The following is a 26,030-nucleotide window of genomic DNA, read 5'->3' on the forward strand; positions in this document are numbered from 1 at the left end:
TCATACCTACCAAAAATTACTTCACCTTTTAGGAACAGACATACAAACAGATCAGGGGTACAGCCATAGGAACCAGGATGGATTCATCCTGTCCCAATTTTTTCATGAGTTGCTTGGAGGGAGCTTTCCTGGGTCCATAAGCCATCGAACCCTGGTTTGTTTTAGATACACTAATGACATCTTTGCTGTATGGACTCATGGTGAGGCTGACATGTTAAAAGTTCTGGAATCTCTAAATACCTTTTCCCAATTAAATTTCACATGGTCGTATTCTGAACCCCAAGCCACTTCCCTTGATGCTGATCTCAACCTCACTGAAGGCCGGCTGCACATTTCCGTCCACATCAGACCCAGTAACAAACAAAAGTACTTACATTTTGACAGTTGCCATCATTTCAATGTCAAACATTCCCTCCCATACAGCCTTGGCATTCAAGACAAATGTATTTGGTCAGATGCAGACTCTTTACAGCAATACTCCACCATTCTCACTTCAGCCTTTGCTGGATGTAATTATTCCAACACCCTGGTTCAAAAGCAGATTTCTTGGCCATCTCATCCAATCCTGGTACTACTGATCCCTCCACAAACAACTTCAGAGCACACCTCTTGTCACCCGGTATTATCCAGGTCGTCAGTGTGTAAATCAACTTCTTTGACAAGGCCATGACTTCCTAAAATTATGCCCTGAAATGAGATTCATTCTGTTTGAGATTTTGTCCACCACTTTTTGTTGCCCTTCCAATCTCTGCAATATCCTTGTTAGACCCTCTGCCTCCTACCGTTCTGATCATCCCTGCTGCAAGACTTGCCCTATTCACCCTCTTATCACCGCCTATTTCAGCCCTGTAAGGGGCAAAACATTTATTGTCAAAGGGAGAGCCACCTGCGAAATGAAACATATCATATACCAGCTGTTACAGAAACACTGTTTGGACTTTTACATCAGCATGACCACCACCCAGTTGTCAGTCAGGATGAATGGGCATAGACAGAGGGTGTATACCAGCAACACACAATATACTGTTGCACAGCATACTCTACCACATGACATCCATGACCTCAGTGCCTGTTTCACCACAAATACCTTCTGAATTCTTCCACCACACACAAGTTTCTCAGGACTCCACAGGTGGGACCCAGAATTACAACATGTCCTTGGTTCTACCCACCCACCTGGCCTTAACTTATGTTAATTCCTTCTGTCTCAGCATTTATTCACAGTAACTGCTCCTTTCTTCATTTCATTTTAGTTTTCTACATCTGTCATTTTCTGAACTGTCTATTTTTTCTGTCCATCCTCTCACCTCTGTTACATATAATGCCCTTGGCTTTTCACTCTTATTAACTTGTGCATGATGTTTTAGTAGTAATCTCTGTCTTGCATAGTACCTTGTGTTCCATCTTTCAGCTCTCAGGTTCTCAAATCTCATCCAGTGCAGTTGCGCACAGTGTCTTTCCTTCTCATTCTGTCCAGTAAGTCTCCCTTGAGTTGAGTTCTGGATGACTTTTCTGGATTGTACACCTTTTCCTACATCTCTCCAGTCCTTTGCCTTCACCCCTCTTCCTTCCCCTTCAACTTGTGCCAGAAGAAGGAACCACTGGCTCTGAAAGCTTGTAAAAGTTAAACCTTTATATGTGTGTGTTCTCCTGCTGCCACTTGGTGAGTAGGTTTTTTATCTATCCATTTAGATAATATTTACATTATAATTTCTTATATAAAGAACCAGCTGTTAAGTCTTTGAATCAAATGCTGATCATCTCCAAGTTTTCTTGCCTGCTATAACAATTTTCTATGGATGTTTTTTCTTTGTATACAATGTCAGAGAACTATTATTAAATTTACATTTACTGACAGTAATAAAACTGTTATCACAATTCCTCAAGGCATGCCAAATAAATCTTTTTCTTCTATGGACATTTTCAACTGTGGAAAATGTAATTGATCCTGTCTATTAAGAAATATGCAACTCAGTCAAGTCTGACATTTCATAGGATTGAATTTTATTTCAGGAAAGGCAACATAAAACTATCAAAAGCCCTTATATTGATGACTTATATAATTTTTGTCTAGTTTTCTAGTTGTGAATTTAAATCATCATCAGGCCGATAAATGTTAACATAACATGAGAGAATGGTTCATTGATATCAAAAGTGCAGGCAGAACTCAGTAGTCCATTGAATCAGGCAATATGGTTTTCCAGTATACTTTAGTGTTTTGAGAACAGAATAATGAGTTATAAGCACCTATTCTATGGTGCAAAAGTAGCTCTGGATAAATGTCAGAAAACCAAAAAACCATTTAACACCAAAAAGCCTTAAATATGTTCACAAAGGTAAGTAGAGCCCACGCCTTTTTGAGAGCAGTCATTAAAAGCCAAGTGAAGATAACTCCAACATTGGCTTTATACTGGCACTATACAGTGCAACTGCAATGGGAAGAATTTTATTGATTTCAATCGATAAAGCAAAGAGTTTTTGTGCACAACAGTTGAGTGAAATGTTTGAGGAAAGTATCAGCTGATAAGGAGTAAACATGTAGATATACACAAGCTGTTCAATATTTTGTATACTGTATGTGGTAAGTGCTTATAAAGAACAAATGGAAGACTATTCTAGATCTGCCCAAATAACCATGCACATTAGCACACTGCTTCCAGCATTTGGTAAGGGCCTGGGTTATATCTGCCTGGTGAATTAACAATGAGGGCCACTGTGCAGACCAGCCTGGATGTTGTTTCTCGTTGGTCCCCCCACATCTGACTAGGTGAATGTTGGGCTGGTGGTCATGTCCTGCCTCAGTTACAGGATCCACAAACATTTAAAAATGTTCTCCAATTTCACATAAGTTAACATTAGATGCAGATACATTTCATCCAAAAACGGAGGGCGGGAGTGGGGCAGGGGGGGGGGGGGGTTTGGGGATGATGAAAGAAGGAAGGGTATCTGGCCACCTTCTGCCGCCACTAACATTTCCAAATCCAAAATAATGTGCCAACTGCGATGCATGAGAAAAGGCCAGGAAAAAGAAGATGACAGAAGACTAGGACAAGCCATCAATAAAATGGCAATTTAAGGTAAAAAGCAATTAGCAACAGTACTTCCCTAGAAGCTGAATGATGGGTAGTGGTCCAAACACAAAAATCTTAATAAGCAGCCAACGTTAAGAAACCAGGGAAATTCCTTGAATCCTCAGGTGGGCAGTTAGGTAAAATAAAATTTCCTGTTGCAATTCTGCAGAGGAAATCCACTTGATAGATAATTCACATAAATTTTAGAAACCTTTGGAATATGCCTCATGAATTAGGTTTTTTTTCTGAAAAATAAGAGGTACTAGTCATATCTGAACATCAGTACCACAATACACTATCTTCATTTGTACTCTGAAAATTGTTGTGAAATGCTTGGCAAAGAGTGCATTCCATTTTAACAGTCATTAGGGCTTTTTCTGTTCCATTCACTTATGGAGCATGGGAAGAATTATTGACTAAATGCCTCTGAGAATTCTGTAGTTAGCCTGATCTTAGTCATTGTGATCCCTATGAGTGTGATATGTAGAAGGTTGTAATATATTCCTAGATTTATCACTTAAAGTTGGGTCTATAAATTTATAAAATAGGTTTTCACAGGATAGTTTGCTCTATCTTAATGCATCTGCCATTTCAGTTATTTCAGCATCTATATGAAACTATATAATATTTTTATGCATAAGTCCCTGTCCATCTCTGTTGCTTTAAGCAGAATAAAGAAAACAAGTGAACCAAGTGCTGGTGTTGTAATACTAACTGTAAAATGAATAAATTGTAGTGTCATCAATGTTAGAAGCTGTAACATCTTTGGATTGCTGAAACAGCAGCTGTAAAATGAATACAGAGAAATTTAGTGCCATTTAATCATAGGTGTATGCAATAAACGTTGATAACTTCCTAACCAAACTTACAAATTTGCCAATTATATAGAGAGAGGAAATACTTTGTTAAATGTTGCTGTGCAAGCATCATTACTGGGGATGTAAACATCAGTGTACTAATTATGTCAATAGGCACACAATACATCTGCTACTAGATGAATTTTGTCTGATTCCTCTGATAAATGAATCAGTTGGGAAATAGATAACATATTGATAAGTATTGTTGACATAAAATCTACCATGATTATTTTTTAGGGTTCCATACCTCAATCGATAAAAAATGACCACTTTTAAGATCACTTTATTACCTGTCTGTCTGTCCATCTGTTATGACCTCTTTTGGTCAGGAGATGGATAGAGGTATCAACTTAACATTTATGTCACATGCTAAGATCTATGAACCAATGGTGATATGAAAAATGCAAGCTTTGAACTCAGTGCAGTCAAATGATACATCCATTTATGCTACATACGAGGGTGTGCTGAAAAGTAATGTCTCCAAATTTTTAATGTGGAAACTATTAAAGCTTTTTAAATAAAACAAATATTATTAATATTCTATATCTTAATTCTTCATGCCTACATATTTGCAGCCCTCTGCCACAAGAAGGCTTGGAATTGTAGCATGTAACATAGTGGTATGTAATGTAACTATGTCAATGTGTGAGAAATAGTGTGCTGTAATCAAGTTTAAAATTTGAAGAGTTTATCCACACATGGAGCACCCTTTCTTTCAGTGTGGCAATACCAGACCACACTGAGCACTGTGACATCTGCAACAATCGATGCCTTGGGTTCACGGTCACCGATCATCCTTCATACTGTCCCAACTTGGGCCCGTCTGATTTTTATCTGTTTTGAAAACTGGAAGAACACCTTGATAGTCTTAAAGTGGTGTAAGCAGAGATGAGGTTGTAGTTCTGTCAACAAAGTCAAACATTCTACAAACATCAACAAACTAGTCTCTCATTGGGAGAAATGTGTTCGTTGCCAGGGTGACTATATTGAAAAATAAATATGTAGACATGAAGACTAAAGATGTAGAAAATGGAACACCTACAGCTGTCTTTTCAATATTATTTATTATACTGCTACCAGTTTCAGTGCCTCAGTACACTATCTTCAGCTCACAACTGACACTGAGGGGGTTAACTCCAATTGTATACAAGATTCCATCAGTGACCAACATATATGAACTGGTTTCCATACACTGTAACAATGGTGTTGTTTCTCCAATGAACAACTAACCAACTGTATGCATGACTACATCAGTGGCCAACGTCTATGAACTGGTTTCCATAGATTGTGATGATAGTAGTTGATGGTTAGACACACAGCATCATTGTTACATCTTATGGAAACCGGTTCATAGATGTTGGCCTCTGATTGAATCATGTATACGATTGGAGTTAACCTCCTCAGTGTCAGTTAAGACCTGAAGATGGTCTACTGAAGCAACAAAACTGGTAACGATGTAAAAAATAACATAAAAGGACAGCTGTAGATGTTCCATTTTATCATGTAAGTGAACGGCACAGTCCCTCAAACCTTTAAAAAGGATGTAGCTTTAACTGTTTTGACATAAAAAGTTACACACACACCTTCACACAAGCACAACTAACACACATTTGACCACTGTCTCTGGCTGCTGAAGCCAACTTCCTCCAAAAGCCTTAATCCCACAGAAGTATCAAGCCTTCCAAAGGTCTTTCCTTTTGCCCCACTCCCAAATTCAATTATGCTAGTGGAAACACTTTTTTGCCACCAACTCTACCAATCAGACTCAACCCAAAGCCAATGTTGAACCCTCTCTGACTCAGTTCACTCCTCTGTCCAACAATGAAGCCCCCCACTGCCCCAAACCACCTTCTTTTAACATTCTCACCACAACATGGAAACTAACCTTACATCCCCAGAAATAACCATAATCCACTGCCTAAAACCTGATCCCAACATTGTAAACCTACCTGTTGATAAAGGCTCCAGTTATGTAGTTCTGAATTGCCAACTGTCAGACCCTGCCACTGTGGCCCTATTCCAAAAATCCAACAGCATTTCTAGTCTGTCCTCAAATCCTTAGGCCCATCCCAGAGTCTCTCCCCTGAGGCAATCTCTGTCCTCACCACCATCCCCTGCATTCCTATCTTCTATATGCTTCTTACAGTCCATAAACCCAACCACCCAGGATACCCCATTGTGGCTGCTTTCTATGCACTCAAGAAAGAATCTCTGCTCTCATGAACCAACACCTTCAGCGTATTACCAATAACCTAACCTTCTATATAAAAGACACCAACCATTTCCTCCACTAAGTATCTACAGTTCCTGTTTCTGTACCACACAGTGTCCTGCACATTACTATTGATGCCACCTCCTTCTACACAAACATCCCAACCACCCATGACCATGCCAGTACTGCACACTACCTTTCCCAATGCCTGACTGTCTAAAAACCTACAACCTCCTTCCTGTTTATCATGACCAACTATATTCTCACCCACAATTACTTCACCTTTGAAGGCATCACCTACAAACAGATCTATGGTACAGCAGTGGGCACTCACATTGCACCATCCTTTGGCAACCAATTCATTGACCATCTCGAGGAAACCTTCCTAACCACCCAAAATTCCAAACTCCCTCCCCTGGTTCAGTTTCATTGATGACAGCTTTATGATCTGGAATGATGGTGAAAACACCATATCCACAATCCTACAGAACCTCCTCTCCATTTGCTTCACCTGGTCCTCCTCAAACCAACAAGCCGCTTCACTGATGTTGACCTCCACCTCAAAGATGGCTACATCAGTAATTCTGTCCATAGCACACATACCAACTACCAGCAATTCCTCCACCTCAATAGCTGCCACCTATTCCATACCAAGATGTCCCTTCCATACAGCTTAGACACCCATGGCCATCACATCTGTAGTCATGAGTAGTCCCTCTTAAAATACACCGAGGGTCTCAATGAGGCCATCACATATCACAATTATCCTCCCAACTTAGTACAAAACAGATCTCTTGTGCCTTATCTCTCCAGTCACCACCACCTCCCAAAGTCTCACAGTCTGACTACAGAGGATCATTCCCCTCATGTCTCAGTACCACCCAGAGCTGGAGCAGCTGCCAGGGGTTTTTGACTACCTCTCATCTTGCTCCAAAATGAGAAAAAGCCTACCCACTGTCCTTCCAACAAGCTGTTGTCCACATGAACGTCCACAAACTAACTGTGACGAAGAGACAGTTAGACAATGCAGTTGCTGAAAATGCTGCTCAACACAATGTGCTTCCCTTCAGTGACTGCTTCACAGCCTGTGCCATCTGGGTCCTTCCTAGCAAAGTGAACTTTTCTGAATTTCACCAGTAGGAACTCTCCCCTCAGTATACCCTACATTCCCACAACCCCCGTGGCCTCAGCCTTTGCTAGTCCCTGTCTTTCACCCACCTATCCTCTTCCCTGTTCCCACTGTAACACTACACAGCCTTCTATTCCACCAATGCACACACTATTCTTTTTCGCCTCCTCTACCTCTCTCTCCTTCTGCTCAGTTTCTCCCTCCCCCCTCATGGCCACCCCCAGCATTTCACAGCTCTATCCTGCCCCACCACATTCCTGCATTCTCCCACAAGCAGCACTACACCTTCCCTCACCTGTATTTTGTTATCCTTTCCCCTCTCCATCCAGTCTCCTCCTCATACCTAACATCTACTGACTGCTTCTCCCATCAGGTGCAGTTGGCTATATGCAGTCTGGCCTCAGTGACCAGAGACAGAGGTCACACAGCTTTCTGTTGTGTGTCCTGTAGAAGGGATTTTTGCCAGTGACCTAGTTGCTCTCAGATTCCATACAGGAATGCACCTCTGTTGTACTAATATTCTCCATAATAGGAAAGGTGATCTACAGTAAATCCATACATGTTCCTGACAGTTTTTGAAAACAAAAATTTTTCCTAAAAAAGCAAATCAACCAAAGTAGCAGCTGCTCAGATCCTTGAAGAAGTTGTAAGTGGTATGCATCTAATATTAAAGACTATTTTACATCTACATTTACAATTATACTCTGCAAACCAATGTGTGTTGCATGTCAGATGGTACATCTCACTATGCCAATTATCAGAGTTTCTTCCCAGTCCATTCACATATGGAGAGCGAGAAGAATGATTGTTTGAATGCCTCTGTGTGTGCAGTAATTATTCTAACCTTATCCTCAGGATCCCTATGTGGGTGATATGTAAAGGATTGTAGTATACCCCATAGTCATCATTTCAAGCTAGTTCTTGAAGCTGTGTTAATAGACTTCCTCAGGGTAGTTTGTGTGTATCTTCAGTCCTATTTGGTACAGGTCCCACACACTTGAGCAGTATTCTAGAACTGGTCACACAAGTGATTTGTAAGCAATCTTTTTTGTAGACTGACTACACTTCCCAGTACTCTACCAATATACGGAAGTCTGACTCCTCCTTTATCCACAATTGAGCCTATGTGATCATTCCATTTTGTATCCCTACAAAATTTTACATCCAGGTATTTGTATGAGCTGGCCGATTCCAACAGTGAGTAATTATTATCATAGTCTTAGGCTACTACATTTTTTCATTTTTTGAAGTGCATATTTTCACATTTCTGAACATTTAAAGCAAGTTTCCAATCCTTACACCATTTTGAAATGTTGTCAAGATCTGACTGGATACTTATGCAGCTTCCTTCAGACCACACTTCATTATAGATAGCTGCATCATCTGCAAAAAGTCTGACATTACTATTAATATTGTCTGCAAGGTCACTGATATATGACATGAAGAGCAAGGGTCCCAACACACTTCTCTGGGGCTCACCTGAAGTTACTTCTACATCTGATGATCACTCTCCATCCAAGATAACATGCTGTGTGTGTCCTACCAAAAACTCCTCAATCCAGTCACAAATTTCACTTAATACCTCACATGATCATACTTTTGACAGTAAGTATAGGTCTGGTACTGAATCAAATGCTTTTCACAAATCAAGAAATAATGCATCCACCTAACTGCCTTAATCCAAAGATTTCAGTGTGTCACGTGACAAAAGTGCGAGTTAGGTTTCACGTGATCGATGTTTTTGGAACACTTTGCTGGCTGGCATTGAGGAGGCCATTCTGTTCAAGATACCTCATTATGTTCTAAGATTCTACAATAAATCAATGTCAAGAATATTGGGCCATAGTTTTGTGGATCACTTCTTCTACCCTTCTTGTGGAAAGGTGTGACCTGTGTTTTTTTCCAGGAACTGAGCTTGGATTTTTGTTCAAGAGATCTATGATAGATTATAGTTAGAAGAGGGGCTAACTCAGTTGCAAATTCCATTTAAAATGTGACAGGGATTCCATCGGATCCTGAGCTTTGTTCAGATTTAACGATTTCAACTGTTTCTCAACACCACTGACACTAATACTGACCAAGCATGGTGGTGCAATGGATAGCACACTGGACTCACATTCAGGAGGATGATGGTTTAATCCCAGGTCCAATCATTCTGATTTAGGTTTTCCATGATTTCCCTAAGTAACTTCAGGCAAATGCTGGGATGGTTCCTTTGAAAGGGCACAGCCGACTTCCTCCCACATCCTTTCCTAATCCAACTTTACTGATGACCCCACCATAGGTCTCTTCCACCCCATCAAACCAACCCAACTAATACTGACTTCATTCATCTTTTCATTGTTATGAAGATTAAATTGGAGCAATTATCCAGAGTTTTCCTTTGCAAAGGAACATATGAAAACAGCAGTTAAGCATTTCAGCTTTTGCTTTGCTACCCTCAATTTCAGTTCTTGTCTCATTCACTGGGGACTGGCCACTAACTTTTGTGCCACTAACAGCATGTACATACAATCAAAATATCTTTGGTTTTGTGAAAGATCATTTGACAGTATTCTGCTACAGCAGTCATTGAAGACATCATACATTGTGTTCTTTGACTGCTGAATGCATTTTGTTCAACGTCTCTCTGTCTATAGCCCTACACTTTGTTTTACAGTTGTTATGCAGTAATCTCTGTTTCTTTATAGGTCACCTTGCAGTGAATGTATACCATGGAAGGCCCATCCCATTATGAAATGTTCTACTGGTACATATCCATCCCATGCACGGTCAACTATTCTATTAAGCTGGAGCCATAGTTCCTCTATGTGCTCCTGCCCTGTGCTGAAAGTTTCTGGTTCCTCACTGAGATATGGCACTATTATTTTTTTATTTAGTTACTGATTATATATATAGTTGTCCTTTGTAGTTTGGTAACAATTGTTACCACAACCACATCATGATCACTGATACTAGTTTCGTTGTGGACATCCTTCTACATGCAATCATGAATACTGTGATGATTTAGAGATCTGCTGCAGCTGTTTCAAAAAAGAAACTGTATTATTTTGATTTTAGCCATATCTATGTAATCACCAGCAAAATGTCAGTCATGAAACTTAACAAAAAAAGATCACTGGCCCTGACACAATACAGCAATACATTGAAGGCTGTTTTAATAGTTACAATGGTACGACCCAATACCCAAAATTATTTTGTTGAAAAAAGGGTATAGTATGTTCCTAGCTTCTGAACTTACCATGCTAGCTGCCATGAAGCTTCGAGTGGACACAGCCCAACCTCACACTTGCTGTTGTGTGCTCACTGTTGGCCTCTAGCTCAATTATGTTTAGTACAGTATATATGTGAGTGTCATGCTTGTAATAGAATCACTATCACTTGCACCATGTTGATGAAACATATGTTATAGATGAATATGGCCTGTAAATGCGATCTACAGTTTTATCAGTTCAGCCTACATTGAAGTTGTGGCTTCCGACAATTCTACTTGCTGTAGATTTCTAGCAATATTTTGCAGTAATTTATATTTCTTGACTAAGTTGATACTGGTGTGCAAGAAACTGGGTATAATATCTTGTTCAGTGGTCTGTAGGAGTCAACCAAGATTACCAAAATCTTGTGGTTCAGTGTCAGGAAATACAAAAGTTCACTTCCTGATAGTTTTACAAGAAAAAGGTAACAGAAACAGAAAGGTGTGAAGTAGATTTTATAGTGATACTTGAAGATTTCTGGAAGACCTGAAGCTCTGAAACAAGTGGAAGAGGTAATCATACTATGTGGCACCTCTGGCCATCGTGTTATCCATAGATGCAAAGATTGAGATGCATCCTCAGTTCTGCTGGCCTACTCAATAATTGTATATTATATATGTGATCATTTCCTTTCTTTTTGTTTATAGTATACCTACTGTTTACGACTATTACTTGTTTCTAATTCTCATTGCGTGATAACTAAACTATAGCAGTTGGTGTCCTAACACCATAGTGAGTTCACATGTTTCACTGAGACACCACATATCTGCAGGCCTACCATATTTTCTTTCCTTTCTTCAAAATAATGGCCTACAAGGGACTTCTATTAAATAAGTGTGGAGTAAAATAACTTTGTTTTCTGAATTTCTAATTTTTTTTTGTTAGTGTAAACTGGCCTAGTGATGGAACATCCATCAACCTGCATACAGTAGTCAAAGTGTTATTGTAATCATATCAAACTTGAAATGCCTGCCAGTTCAGGTTCCCATCATTCCCATAGCATTATCCTGTGCATCAAACAAGTGTATGAACATTCATACTGCCATTTGTTGTATATATTCAGTATCCCATTTATTCCTATAGATTGCATACTTTGACTTGGCCCCTCTCTGGTTGGTGAAAGTTGGATGACTTCATGCCACTCCAGAATGTTTACGCTCATTGCCAACATTAGCTACATAACTCATTGCCAACATTAGCTACCAAACAGTAATGTGTGCAGTAGCAATAAGTAGCCATTGTGAATCCAGTGTTGATTTGTAAGAGGCAAGTTTTTTTAAGTAAGGTCTGTTTGAACATAAGTACACAACGAAAGGTTATTTCGAAAAAAGTAAATGTATTTTCAGAAAGTACATACTTCACTCTATTTTTTGACATAGTTGCCAAATTTGTTGAAACACGTATCATACCTCTCAACCAATTTCAAAATACCCTCTTCATAAAAACTTGCCCCCTGCTCCGATAACCAAGAGTTCACTGCTGTTTTCGCGTCATCGTCATCATTGTAACGGTTGCCACTGAGATGTTGTTTGAGGTGGAGGAACAGATGGTAAGCACTCGGCGCAAGATCAGGACTGTAGGGTGGGTGGTCTAAAACTTCCCAGCCCAAACTGTCCAATAAATCGCGGGTCTGACCTGCAGTGTGAAGTCTTGCATTGTCATGGAGAAGGACAATTCCCTTTGTCAGCAAGCCTCATCTTTTGTTTTGAATTGCTCTGCATAGCTTTCTCAGGGTTTGGCAGTATGCTTCTGCATTGATAGTGGTTTCATGAAGTCGACCAACAAAACACCATGCCTATCCCAAAACACCATGCCTATCCCGAAGCCATTATTTTGCGCTGGGAAAGAGTCTGTTTGGCCTTCACCTTTACAGTTGAATGTGTGTGTCTCCATTCCATGCTCTGTTGCTTTGATTCGGGTGTGATATGCAAAACCCATGTTTCATCTTCAGTTACGATCTGACTCAAGAAGCTGTCACCCTCTTTGTGATAATGAGTCAAACCTTTGGTTGTTGTGGTCCTCTGTTAGGAGTTTCGGGACCCAACAGGAGCACAGTTTCCTAAACTTTCGGTGTTCAGAAACAATGTTAGCACTGATCTCGACATGTCAGGAAATTTGTTTGAGAGACCTGTTATTGTGAAGCACCTGTTCTCACAAATCCTTGCTTCAACTGATCCCACCAAATCGTCTGCAATCAAAGAAGGGCGACTGGAGCAGTCCTCATCATGGACATTGTCATGGCCATCTTTGAATTCTCGTACCCACTTACTCACTTTGCTTTCACTCATAAGAGTATCACCGTACACTTTGCAAATCTGTCGATGAATTTCTGCAGCAGACAGGTTCCTTGCTGACAAAAGCCGTATCACTGAGTGAACCTCACACGCGACGGGTGAGTTGATAGTCTTAAACATTTTGAAAGCACAGAACAGAACTGTACAGGTTAGCTACAGAGCTGAAATTGAGCACAGTCGTTCCCGAGGCATGCTTGTACACAACACACATGCTTGTTGCCATATGCGCGCAAACTACTAGTGTCTACAACAAAATGGACCTTACTTAAAAAATACGCCTTGTAGTTTCATAACTCTTTACTTCTACCTCTTCACTATTATAGTTTTCATAATAATACTTATTTTGTAGCCATAAGATTCCATTTTTAATTACTCAAAAATTATTTTCATGTCATTTCTGTAAAGCATTAAGCCATTACGCTTCTGTTTCTTTTACAAGCTCTAAGATTGCTGCCCTGGGAGAATCATATGGAGCTTGCCCAAACAGCCAATGTGCCACGAGCCAATAGCAAGCCTCCATTCCCAACATCCTCTGACCAGGAGCCAAGTTAAAGTGTGTATCTGTGTATGGTGTGCAATTCATACTCAATGGCAGTAGTCTTGGATGGGTCACACTAGAAGTTTGCAAGCAGTCTTCTTTGTGGACTGTGTGCATGTTCCCAGTGTACTGTGGCACCTCCTTTAGAAGAAACTTGCAACTATGTGATCATTCCATTTTTGTATCCCTACAGATTGTTGCACATATTATGAAAAGGATAGTTACTACTCACCACATACTAGAGATGCTGAGCCGCAGACAGGCACAACAAAAAGAGTTTCAAAAAGCTTTCAGTCAAACGGGCCTTCATCAGAATAGACAGACAGACACACACACACACACACACACACACACACACACACACACACACACATGCAAATCACATACACATAAACACAGTCTCTGGCTGCCAATGCCATGTTGACGCCAGGAAGATTACGGGAACATAAGATATATTGCAGGGATAGATCCCACTTCTGCAGTTCAAAAAATCTGGTGTTAGTGAGAAGGTTGCTTAAAATCCATCTTGATTGCAAAAAAAATTTTTTTTTTTTTTTATTATTCATATGACCGGTTTCGGTTCATTCAGAACCATCTTCAGATCTGATATTTCAGTTATAGGAGTAACCCGTCCAAATCCAGCAACTTTCACATGCTACGTCACATAAAAAATGTGACGTAGCATGTGAAAGTTGCTGGTGACGTAGCATGTGAAAGTTGCTGGATTTGGACGGGTTACTCCTGTAACTGAAATATCAGATCTGAAGATGGTTCTGAATGAACCGAAACCGGTCATATGAATAATAAAAAAAAATTTTTTTGCAATCAAGACGTATTTTAAACAACATTATAAAATCACTGATTGCTGTTATCCCATAAGACATTATGTCTGTTTTTGCTTAGTGAGAAGGATCCAGGTGACAGAAGCTGTGAAGCAGTCACTGAAATGAAAAACATCATGTTGGGCAACGTGCTCAGCAACTGGTTGGCCCAGCTGTTTCTTTGTCACATTTGTTGGTGACCATTCATGTAGACAAACAGCTTGTTGATTGTCATGCCCATGTAGGATGCAACACAGTGTTGCAGCTTAGCTTGTGAATCAGACGACTGGTTTCATAGGTAGTCCTTCCTTTGATGGGATGGGTGACACTAGCGACCAAAGGGGTGGGGATGGTGGTGGCAGGATGTATGGGACAGGTCTTCCATCTAGGTCTATAACAGGGATACATGTCCTAAGGGAAGGGGTTGGGGGCAGTGTTTGTATAGGGATGGACGAGGCTATTGTGTAGGTTCAGTGGGTAGTGGAATACCATTGTGGGAGGGGTGGGAAGGATTGTGGGTAGCACAATCTTTAGTGCAACCCAACCTAGACTACTGTTGTTGTGTATGAAATGCATACCAAGTACAGATACACACTTTAACTTGGCTCCTGGTCAGAGGATGAGAGAGTGGAGGCTCATGATCAGCTTATAGCATGTTGGATGTTGGGGGCAAGCTCCACATTGTTCTCCCAGGGCAGTAGTCCTACAGCTTATAAAAGAAACAAAAGTGTAATTCCTCTAGATGGCCCATGAATAGTTTGGCATAAGATTCATTGATGACATCTTTGTGATCTGGATTGAGGATGAGGACACCCTACCCACATTCCTCCAGAACCTCAACACCTTCTCCCCCATTTATTTCACTTGGACCTACTCAAGCCCTGCATGTTGACCTCCACCTTGAGGATGGCTACATCAATACCACCATCCATATCAAACCTACCATTGCCACCAATACCACCATCCATATCAAACCTACCAATGCCACCAATAGCTACACTTCGACAGCTACTACCCATTTCATACCGAGAAGTCCTTCCATACATCCTAGCCACCCATGGCCATCATCTCTGTAGTGAAATGCTGTCCCTTTTACAATATACTAACGGTCTCACCAAGGCCTTCACAGACCATAATAACCCTCCCAACTTTGTACAAAAACAGATCTCCCATGTCTTATTTCTCCATTCACTCACAATCTTCCATAGTTCCACTATCCAGCCACTCAGGAGCACTTCCCTTGTGACTGAATACCACCAGGGACTGGAGCAAATGAATCAAATTCGCCGCCAGGATTTAAACTACCTATTGTTGTGCCCCAAAATGAGGCATGTCCTACCCACTACTTTCCCACTCCTCCGACAGTAGTACTCCACCACCCACCAAACCTACACAGTATCCTCATCCATCCCTACATACGTCCTGCTCCCAACCCCTTGACTTAGGGCTCATATCCTAGTAATAGACCTAGATGGAAGACCTACCCCATACATTCTTCTACCACCACCACCACCTACTCCACTTCGGTCACTAGCATCAGTTATCCAATCAAAGGCAGGGCTACCTGTGAAACCAGTCATTTGATGTACAAGCTAAGCTGCAACCACTGTGCTGTGTTCTACATGGGTGTGACAATGAACAAGCCGTCTGTCCACATGAACAAACTGTGGCCAAGAAACAGCTGAACCTCCCAGTTGCTGAGTACCCCACGCAACACATTGTTTTTTATTTTACAGCCTGTGCCATCTGGATCCTTCCCACCAACACCAGCTTTTCTGAAGTGCACAAGTGGGTACTCTCCCTGCAAGGACCGATGACCAAGCAGTTTGGGCCCTTTCCACTCCTCCCCCCCCCCCTTTTTAAACCAACCGTTTCTCCATGCAATGCGTCCTATGTTCCTGTAACCCTCCTCACTTCAACCTTCATTAGGCATTGTTCTTACTCACCTAGGCCCTTTCCTTCTCCCATTCCAGCACTACACAGCCCTCTGTTCCACCAACACATCCACAGTCTGTTCGTCTATCTTCATTTCCACTCCCCCCCCCCCCCCAGCCCCCCCACGGCTCTCCATCTAACCTCCCGACTGCACCTAGCTGCCCTACCCTCTCTCCACCTCATCCCTGTATGCTCCCATATGCAGCACTTTACTCCCAACCACTCATACCCTACTATCCCAACCTCTGCCACCCCAGCAGTTGCTTCTCCTATCATGTTCTGTGCCTCAGCAACCAGAGACTGTGGTGATGTTTGTGAGAGTTGCATTTGCATGAGTGTGAGTGTTGTAGCGGTTCACATGCTTTATTTTCGTCATTTGTTGTCCTCAGTGACAATGTACTGTGCTGCTACACTGGCTGAAAAAGGGGTTTGTAATTTGGACACTATCTACGGTAAATAATGTAGCTGACAGGTGCACAGTTGCATTTCACAGATGTTTACTTTCACTTTTCACAACCCCACATATACACATATAATATGGCCAGTGCACTATCGTTTAACTTTCCATAAGCCTCTTTAATAGTTTGCAGGCGAACATCCACATACTCCTATAATAGTTTACTGTTGTACATCTACGAGCAGTAAAATCCCTAACCACATAGTTCACAGTCTTTCAAATAAATTGATCAGTCACTGTCATTGCTGTAACACACAGCTTATTGGTGTAACACTTATTTCACTGTTACATTGATGCATTGTTGCCGTTCTAACCAACATAGTTTCCTTGTCTGAAACTCGGCCGTGGACTGACTGTCTCGTGACCAAAATTTGGGCCCTTATATATCATCACAATAATAGGTGCTGAAACTACACATTGTTCAAAGTTTAATTTACAGAAATTACAATTAAAACTTAAGTCATTAAATTAACTGGATGCATCAAAAAATTGTGTCTTTTTAACAATTTTTTTTTTCTACTGCAAGGGTTAAGCCGAATTATTTGTTTAAGTGATGAAATTAACATATATGGTTATGTATACAATACTTTTGACAAAACTGTTAATTACTTTGGAATTAATGAAGGGCTAGTTTTGCTAACATTTTTCCTACTAGAACTAAATAGATACTTGAAGAATACTAGCATTTCATCTTCCAAATGCTTATATTATTACAGAATTTATATCTGTTCATATGTCAACAGTAGAATTTAAGTTACGAAACAATTACTGATTTCACCCTATAACAAAAGATACTAACTAGGAGTAGTCAAAATAAATTTGAAAATCAATTACATACCTAAAACTAAGCACAAAATTAAATCTGGTGTTAAATTCTTTGAAACTGAGGGCCAACCTTTCTCTCATATGAAAATGCAGATTATATTCAAGCATGTTAATGTTAATTAGTTAAAAATTGAAAAAACAAATTTAAGGAGGCAGATGGCAAAACAAGAGGGGAAGAAAAAATATCCCAGCTTGCTTTGTCACATTGTGTGAGCGTGTTGTGTAATCTGATGCAGGCCTCGTTGGCTAAAAGCTTACTTCCTGACAGTGTTTATGTTGTGCCTGTCTCTGACTCAGCTTCTCTGCTATATGATGAGTAGCAACTATTGTTTGCATAATATTGAAGAGAAATTATGTATTAATAGCTATACGACAGCAATGTGTGTGGAGTATTCAGTCATTGCAGGATGCAGCAATCAGAGTAGCTAATACACTTCCTAGTGTTTCCATTCTCTCTGAACCATTATGATGAAACACTTACATCCCTGAGGAGTACTATTATCTCTGAGCTTAAATAATAGCAGTAAAGAAGTTGTATTGATGATTATTGAGTAAGACATTTCTCTCTCTTTCTGTAACCAGAAAAAATTTATGTCTAAAACTGTGATATTTCCTGCTTCTGTACACATAAATAATAATAATAATAAGAATAAGAATTATTATTATTATTATTATTATTATTGTTTCTCACAACATTTTTGGATACAGTAATGTTATTTCAAGGTTGCAAGTCTGAAGAATGATTTCTGCATTGGTAAATGTGGGCAACATATCCAGAAACTGAATCTGTCAAACTTATTGTTATTTACTGCTCTGTAGTGCTTGTCATTTACAGCAGTACATTCTTTCAAGTTACAAAATGGCAGTAAGTGTCATTAATGACAATAATTTGTGTCTTGCACAGGTGTGCTATGTGAGAGTCTCTCATGTGTGGCTCATGCATGGGAACATGTGACACCACTTCCACACAGTGCACGTGTTGCTGTGCTTGGCACTGACCTGGTGGGCTGTCTTACTGCCAGCCTGCTGCACGTACAGGGCTACCGCCATGTCACATTGTGTGAAAATGCTGAGGCTGCCCGCCAGAGAGCCCACAGTCTCGGTGAGCAACGTGAATGTGCACCTGAAGCTAAAATGGAGCTCTCCATCAGCTCTAAATCTGTAGATATACACAAATGCATTTACATCTGATTTATGTTGCTGTTCTGTTCAGTATAAGTAAAATCTGCAAGTTAACACTCATCATTTGACAGTGCGGTTCACCCACACAGGTGAGGCATGATCTTCATTTAACAAATAGTTCCCATAATCATCATTTAACAAACAGTTCTCATCAAACCTTAACAATGGTGATTTAGCCATGCAGTCAGCTGTGCATCCTTCTGCACTACAGTTGCTGCTGTTGTTGACGTCGTTATTTTTGTTGTTGTTGTTGTTGGTGGTGGTGGTCGTGGTGGTGGTGGTGGTTGAGGAGGATCACAATGGCTGATTCAATCTCGCCAGAATGCAATGTGTTTGTTCTTGTTGTATGTTTAGTTGTTGATCACATGCATATCCTGTACCATATAACAGGGTTTGTTCTTTTGTACAGAAAAATTGCTTTTGATTTAGAACTTTCCTTTATTGAAACAGAAGTCATCTGGTACTTTATTTACCTGCAAGTAATTGCTAGTCTTTGCTCTTGTGACATATCACTCCTAGTCAGTTGTGAGTTTTTTCCCTTCCTATAGAAGGGGTTCTCGGGTTTGATATCTGGTCAGTCCTAGGATTTTTATCAGTCACTTATTGGCTCTGTCACCTCTGGCAATGCTTGCTGATGTGAAAAATGCTGTGCTGTATCATGGCTCAGAATCAAATTGAGCTGTCTGTCCCCTGTAAGTGGTTGGGTACGTCATTTCAAATGTCGGAAAAAGGTAAGGTCATACCAGCTCCAGTTGGCCTATCCCTAGTAAAATATTCTGATGTTCAGATCAACTGTGTTTTAGTGACAGCTTTGACTTTGTTTTAATGTTTGTTATGCTAGCAAAAAGGAGCTATTTTGAGAAGATAATCCGCTATTCACCATCTTACTCCGTTTTTATCTCACACTTGAAGCACACCATTTAAGTAACTGTACAGACTATCAGCTATATATATATACTGGCAAAGTTGAGACCTGTTGAATATAAAGGTTAAATGTGTAATGAACAGTTTCCTTCTGGATTTCTTCTGATAACTTGTTATAGGTTTTTGCTCCTGAACATAAAGTTCCATTTTGGACCCAACATAGGAATGCATAGTCTATACAGAGATTAGTTTTATTTCTACATTGTGGTTGAGAATTGCACTGTTTATCATAAATTATTCTGACAGAAGTGGCTGGAGGTAGCAGTCTCATGCGTGTGAGGTGTGCTTGCTTGTATGAATGCATTTGCATTACTTTTTTCTGAAGAAAGGTTTGGCTCAAAGCTAGTATGTAACAACAGTCTTTTCATCATGCCTGTCTGCAACACAATGTGTCATCTTATCAATGAATAGCAATTGGTCCTTTTCATAATATTGTTTGTTCATATTCCTACTGGCTATTAAGTTACAGAGGGCACTACAAAGACAGTACAAAATTTCAGTACTTGAGATAAAATACCATCACAGCCAGAAAAGTTCCTGCTTTTCAGTGATCTAGTGATCTGTTATTGCTTTAGTAGATAATTTGGTGTAACTGATGTCCAGTGGTGGAGCATGCAATGCTTGTCTAAGTAAATCTAAAGGATCTGTTTTCAATGGATTAGTTTTTGTCCCTGTATTTTCAGCTACTGTTAGGAAGAAGTAATTGAATTTAGTGGCCAGTGATTTGCATTTTACATCATTTGCCTTGTTTCCACTGTAATCAGGGAGTTTGTTTCATGCCCAGTAATGTTATAAGTTGTCCATGTCTTGTTCTTGAAATTTTTAATTTATTGTGAATAGGTGTGATTTTTGCCTTCTTGATGTTACACTGAAGAAGTTTGCAATACTACACATAGTTCATTCTAAGCCCTTATTTAGGTTAACTGGGCTAGTTCCCTAAATGGAAAAAAATTTCTCTCCATAGCGTAAGATACTTTTATCCCTGATGTCAGCCACTTTTCTCTCAGTTTCCAGTGAATTGTCCCTGACACGTTGGAAAGGAAAGGAAGTCTGGATTCATAGTGTTGTCTAAAAGCTGTCAAGAAAGAATAAAACTCTCATCTACAATGTGTCCTTGGTAAACTTCTTCCTACACTTAAATATCCTGTGTTTATACTCTTTTTATTGTTAAAGTTCATATTTATGTAGAACAGTTCTCCACTTGAAAATATTTCTGACTGATGATGGGAAGTTTATTAACTACACATTTTAGAAGAGAAGTATGCTCTTTAATAGGAGAAATAATGATGTTTTATGTTAAGCCCACAGTCAATACAGAAGCCAATAGTGGTCATAGCTTTGAAAACCTAGAAAAAATTAAAACCTTATTGCATAACAACTGTCTAATGTAGACTCTTCAGATAAGCCAGTTTCTTAGGCACATCAGTCGTAGAGGCCTCCATCTTAAAACTCTGAACTGGATGAAAAAAGTGTTACAGAACTTAAAATTACTTTCTCTTCTCACTCTGTGTACAGATAGTCAACAAAAACAGAGATATGAAATATAAAAGATGCCTCTAATTATAAGCCATTATAACTACTGTGTCTGATGATATTAGCCATGTTATTTGTATGATAGTTTTCAAGTTTTACTTAAGCGTACATTGGAGTACGTCCAAATATTCTTTTATTAACTGTCTACATTATTTCCTACAGGCCTTGGGTATGAGATGATAGATCATAATGAACTCTGTAACAAGACTTTTGATTTGGCAATTGACTGTACAGGAGATGCCATGATCCAGCAAGGAGCAGCCCATGCATTAGGTTTTGGAGGACACCTTCTCATTTTCAGATCAAACTCTGTGAAGGACAGACTATGGTAAACACTACCGATATTTAATTTATAACATTATGGAGCAATATAATAACAATGCTTGTTGTTAAAAATGGTACATTTTACGCGTAAGACGTAGTATTTTTTTACCATGGCTTGAAGCTGGTATGTATTCATACGTTCTAACTGGGTACCTTGTTTGGAATCATGTAAGTGATTATTGTCATTGGATCTTTGTTTTCAGGATGAACATACAATTATGACCCAATACATTTATGACCACTGTCCAATGCAAGATTTAATGCCACTTGATGGCAATGTGTTCATGTGACACCATAAGGATAATATATAAATGGAACAGAGATGAATGGGGAATCCATCTAGTGAAAATACTGATCGCAGTTGGGGAAAACTGGTGTCATAAGTGACTTTGAAAAAGGACAGATTATCGTGGCCCTGTGCTTGGGAACGATCATTTTGGAAATGACTGAGCAAATTGGCTGTTCACGTGCTTCTGTAAAGAGCATCTATGATCATTATTGCAGACCACCTGCATCCCTTCACTCTTGATGTCTTCCTTGCCAGTGATGGTAACTTCCAGGAGGATAACCATCGACCTAACAGCCAGAATCATGCCAAAGACATTTGAGGAACATGATAGTAAACTCATATTAATATCTGGCTACCAAATTCTCCTGATAGAAGCCTCATGGAACACATATTGGATGTTATCAGGTGTTAGCTTCATAACCAAACTCACTGGCCCATAATTTATGGGACTTGCACAACTTGTACATATACACTTAGTACAATAGATCTTCATAAATCTGCCAAGGACTTGTTGAATCCATGGCATGCAGAATCACTGCTGTGTTGTGCTCCAAAAGTGTACCAACTTGCTATCAACTAGGTGGTCATAATACAGGGTGATTCAAAAAGAATACCACAACTTTAAAAATGTGTATTTAATGAAAGAAAAATAATATAACCTTCTGTTATACATCACTACAAAGAGTATTTAAAAAGGTTTTTTTTCACTCAAAAACAAGTTCATAGATGTTCAATATGGCCCCCTCCAGACACTCGAGCAATATCAACCCGATACTCCAACTCGTTCCACACTCTCTGTAGCATATCAGGCGTAACAGTTTGGATAGCTGCTGTTATTTCTCGTTTCAAATCATCAATGGTGGCTGGGAGAGGTGGCCAAAACACCATATCCTTAACATACCCCCATAATAAAAAATCGCAGGGGGTAAGATCAGGGCTTCTTGGAGGCCAGTGATGAAGTGCTCTGTCACGGGCTGCCTGGCGGCCGATCCATCGCCTCGGGTAGTTCTCTGTAAACTGTTTATACCAACATTTAATACACCACCTATCAGGAGGTTTAACACCATACTTAGTTCGAAATGCACGCTGAACAACTGTCGTCGATTCACTTCTGCCGTACTCAATAACACAAAAAGCTTTCTGTTGAGCGGTCGCCATCTTAGCATCAACTGACGCTGACGCCTAGTCAACAGCACCTCAAGCGAACAAATGTACAACTAAATGAAACTTTATAGCTCCCTTAATTCGCCGACAGATAGTGCTTAGCTCTGCCTTTTGTCGTTGCAGAGTTTTAAATTCCTAAAGTTGTGGTATTCTTTTTGAATCACCCTGTATTTTGATTCATTGGCGTTTTGTTCATATGCTTTAACCAAAAAGTTTCATTTTAGACCATTTTTTTTTTATACAGATGTGCACTTCATCTTTAATTTCTGGAATGACTCCATCTCTTGTCACTAATTTATTCATCTTCTGATTTTTCGCATACATTTCATCAGACCAACTGAAATTTTCTGGCTGTGAATGTGTGTTTGGTTCTCTACTGTGCTGATCCTAGTTCCTTTCTACCTTCTTTTAAAAATTTCAGTTTTTTATATTGAATCTTGTTTAATATTGGGTTGGGGAAGACTAATTGGAATCACATGATTTTTCGCTTTTCAGCTTTTGTAGCTGCTGCTTGAAAGCATGAAAACCAGATATCAATTGCCTGTTAGTACTGTCACAACATCAACTTCTTTCTGGTATTAATGATTATTTTGAATTATAATCAACATGGTGGTATTATTGTCTTTTCATAATAACAACAGGGCTAATAGTTTTCCATAAACTTATTGCGAAATTCCTATATATATATATAAACAAAGATGATGTGACTTACCAAATGAAAGTGCTGGCAGGTCGACAGACACACAAACGAACACAAACATACACACAAAATTCAAGCTTTCGAAACAAACTGTTGCCTCATCAGGAAAGAGGGAAGGAGAGGGAAAGACGAAAGGATGTGGGTTTTAAGGGAGAGGGTAAGGAGTCATTCCAGTCCTGGGAGCGGAAAGACTTACCTTAGGGGGAAAAGGGGACGGGTATACAATCGCACACACACACATATCCATCCACACATATACAGACACAAGCAGACATATTTAAAGTGTCTTTAAATGTCTGCTTGTGTCTGTGTATATGCGGATGGATATGTGTGTGTGTGCGCGAGTGTATACCTGTCCTTTTTTCCCCCTAAGGTAAGTCTTTCCACTCCCGGGATTGGAATGACTCCTTACCCTCTCCCTTAAAACCCAAATCCTTTCGTCTTTCCCTCTCCTTCCGTCTTTCCTGATGAGGCAACAGTTGGTTGCGAAAGCTAGAATTTTGTGTGTATGTTTGTGTGTCTATCGACCTGCCAGCACTTTTGTTTGGTAAGTCTCATCATCTTTCTTTTTAGATATACTTTTCCCACGTGGAATGTTTCCCTCTATTATATATATAGGGTACCACAGTCGTGGAACCCTTGGCCATTGGACAGGTAGAGGTCAACGTCAAGGAAAGTGGCATGGGATTTAGAGTAGGACCAGGTGAATCTGATGGAACCAAAGGAGTTGAGGTTGGAGAGGAAATTCTGGAGTTCTTCTTCACTGTGAGTCCAGATCATGAAAATGTCATCAATAAATCTGTACCAAACTTTGGGTTGGCAGGCCTGGGTAACCAAGAAGGCTTCCTCTAAGTGACCCATGAATAGGTTGGCGTACGAGGGGGCCATCCTGGTACCCATGGCTGTTCCCTTTAATTGTTGGTATGTCTGGCCTTCAAAAGTGAAGAAGTTGTGGGTCAGGATGAAGCTGGCTAAGGTAATGAGGAAAGAGGTTTTAGGTAGGGCGGCAGGTGATCGGCGTGAAAGGAAGTGCTCCATTGCAGCGAGGCCCTGGACATGCGGAATATTTGTGTATAAGGAAGTGGCATCAATGGTTACAAGGATGGTTTCCGGGGGTAACAGACTGGGTAGGGATTCCAGGCGTTCGAGAAAGTGGTTGGTGTCTTTGATGAAGGATGGGAGACTGCATGTAATGGGTTGAAGGTGTTGATCTACGTAGGCAGAGATGTGTTCTGTGGGGGCTTGGTAACCAGCTACAATGGGACGGCCGGGATGATTGGGTTTGTGAATTTTGGGAAGAAGGTAGAAGGTAGGGGTGCGGGGTATATATATACGAGGGCGGTTCAGAAAGTAACCTCCGATCGGTCACAGTGCGGGTTGTGGGGGGAGTAGCGACGCCACCTGTGCGTTCACGCACTCAACAGATCAGTCGGCATCAAGCCGTGGTTGAGTGAACGTCGTACCTGCGCTAGTTTAGTTTTTGTGGCAGTTTGAAATGTGTGCTGCAATAGAAAACCCCGCCAAATGTGAAGTGCGTGCTGTCATAAGGTTTTTTACAGCCAAAGGATATTCTGCAGCAGCTATTCATCGTGAGCTTTGTGCCGTGTACGGACCAAGAGTTATGAGTGAAGGAGTTGTCCGTGAATGGGTATGTAAAAGTGGACGAGAAAACGTTCATGATGAAGAGAGGAGTGGTAGACCATCATTGGTGACTGACGAACTTGTTCAGACAGTTGATGCAAAAGTTCGTGAAAGTCGACGTTTCTCAATGTCGGAGTTGTCTACTGGTTTTCCACAGATTTCTAAGACTCTCTTGTACGAGATAGTGACAGCAAGATTGGGTTATCGTAAGTTCTGTGCACGATGGGTGCCCAAAATTCTTACCGACCACTACAAAACTCAAAGAATGGCCTCTGCATTAGACTTTCTGTCACGTTATGAGGACGAAGGAGAACCATTGTTAAACAGAATCGTGACCGGTGACGAAACCTGGATAAAGTACGTGAACCCTGAGACAAAAGAACAATCAAAGATGTGGGCACATTCAAATTCGCCTACCAAACCAAGAAAAGCCTCGCAAGATTTTTCTGCCAGAAAACTGATGGCAGCGGTGTTTTGGGATGCCAAAGGGGTGTTGTTGGTTGAATTCATGGAACGTGGTACGACCATTAATCAAGACGTGTACTGTGAAACAATAAAAAAGTTACGACGGGCTATACAGAACAAACGCCGTGGTATGGTGACTTCCGGTATCGTTTTTTTGCACGATAACGCCCGTCCTCACTCTGCTCGCAGAACAACGGCCCTTCTTGAGTCCTTCAAGTGGGACGATATCAACCATCCACCTTACAGCCCAGACCTGGCGCCAAGTGATTATCACCTCTTCATGCATTTGAAGAAATGGCTCGGGTCACAGCGGTTTGATGACGACGAAGAGCTCAAAGATGCAGTCACAGGCTGGCTCCAGGCACAAGCGGGTGATTTTTATGCAGAAGGAATTTCAAAGCTTGTGAAGAGATAC

General features: G+C 40.4%; 1 protein-coding gene across 1 annotated transcript in view; it reads left to right on the top strand.

Annotated features, from left to right (window-relative positions):
* LOC126101449 (D-altritol 5-dehydrogenase-like) overlaps nucleotides 1-26,030 on the top strand; it is a 141,053-nt gene that overhangs the window by 96,103 nt on the left and 18,920 nt on the right. Inside the window, exons 4-5 of the mRNA XM_049912103.1 lie at nucleotides 18,298-18,495; nucleotides 21,195-21,360. Coding sequence (XP_049768060.1) covers nucleotides 18,298-18,495; nucleotides 21,195-21,360 — 364 coding nt within the window. The remainder of the gene's footprint in view (nucleotides 1-18,297; nucleotides 18,496-21,194; nucleotides 21,361-26,030) is intronic.

This window comes from Schistocerca cancellata, chromosome 9 (assembly GCF_023864275.1).
Source record: "Schistocerca cancellata isolate TAMUIC-IGC-003103 chromosome 9, iqSchCanc2.1, whole genome shotgun sequence".
Lineage (NCBI taxonomy): Eukaryota > Metazoa > Arthropoda > Insecta > Orthoptera > Acrididae > Schistocerca > Schistocerca cancellata.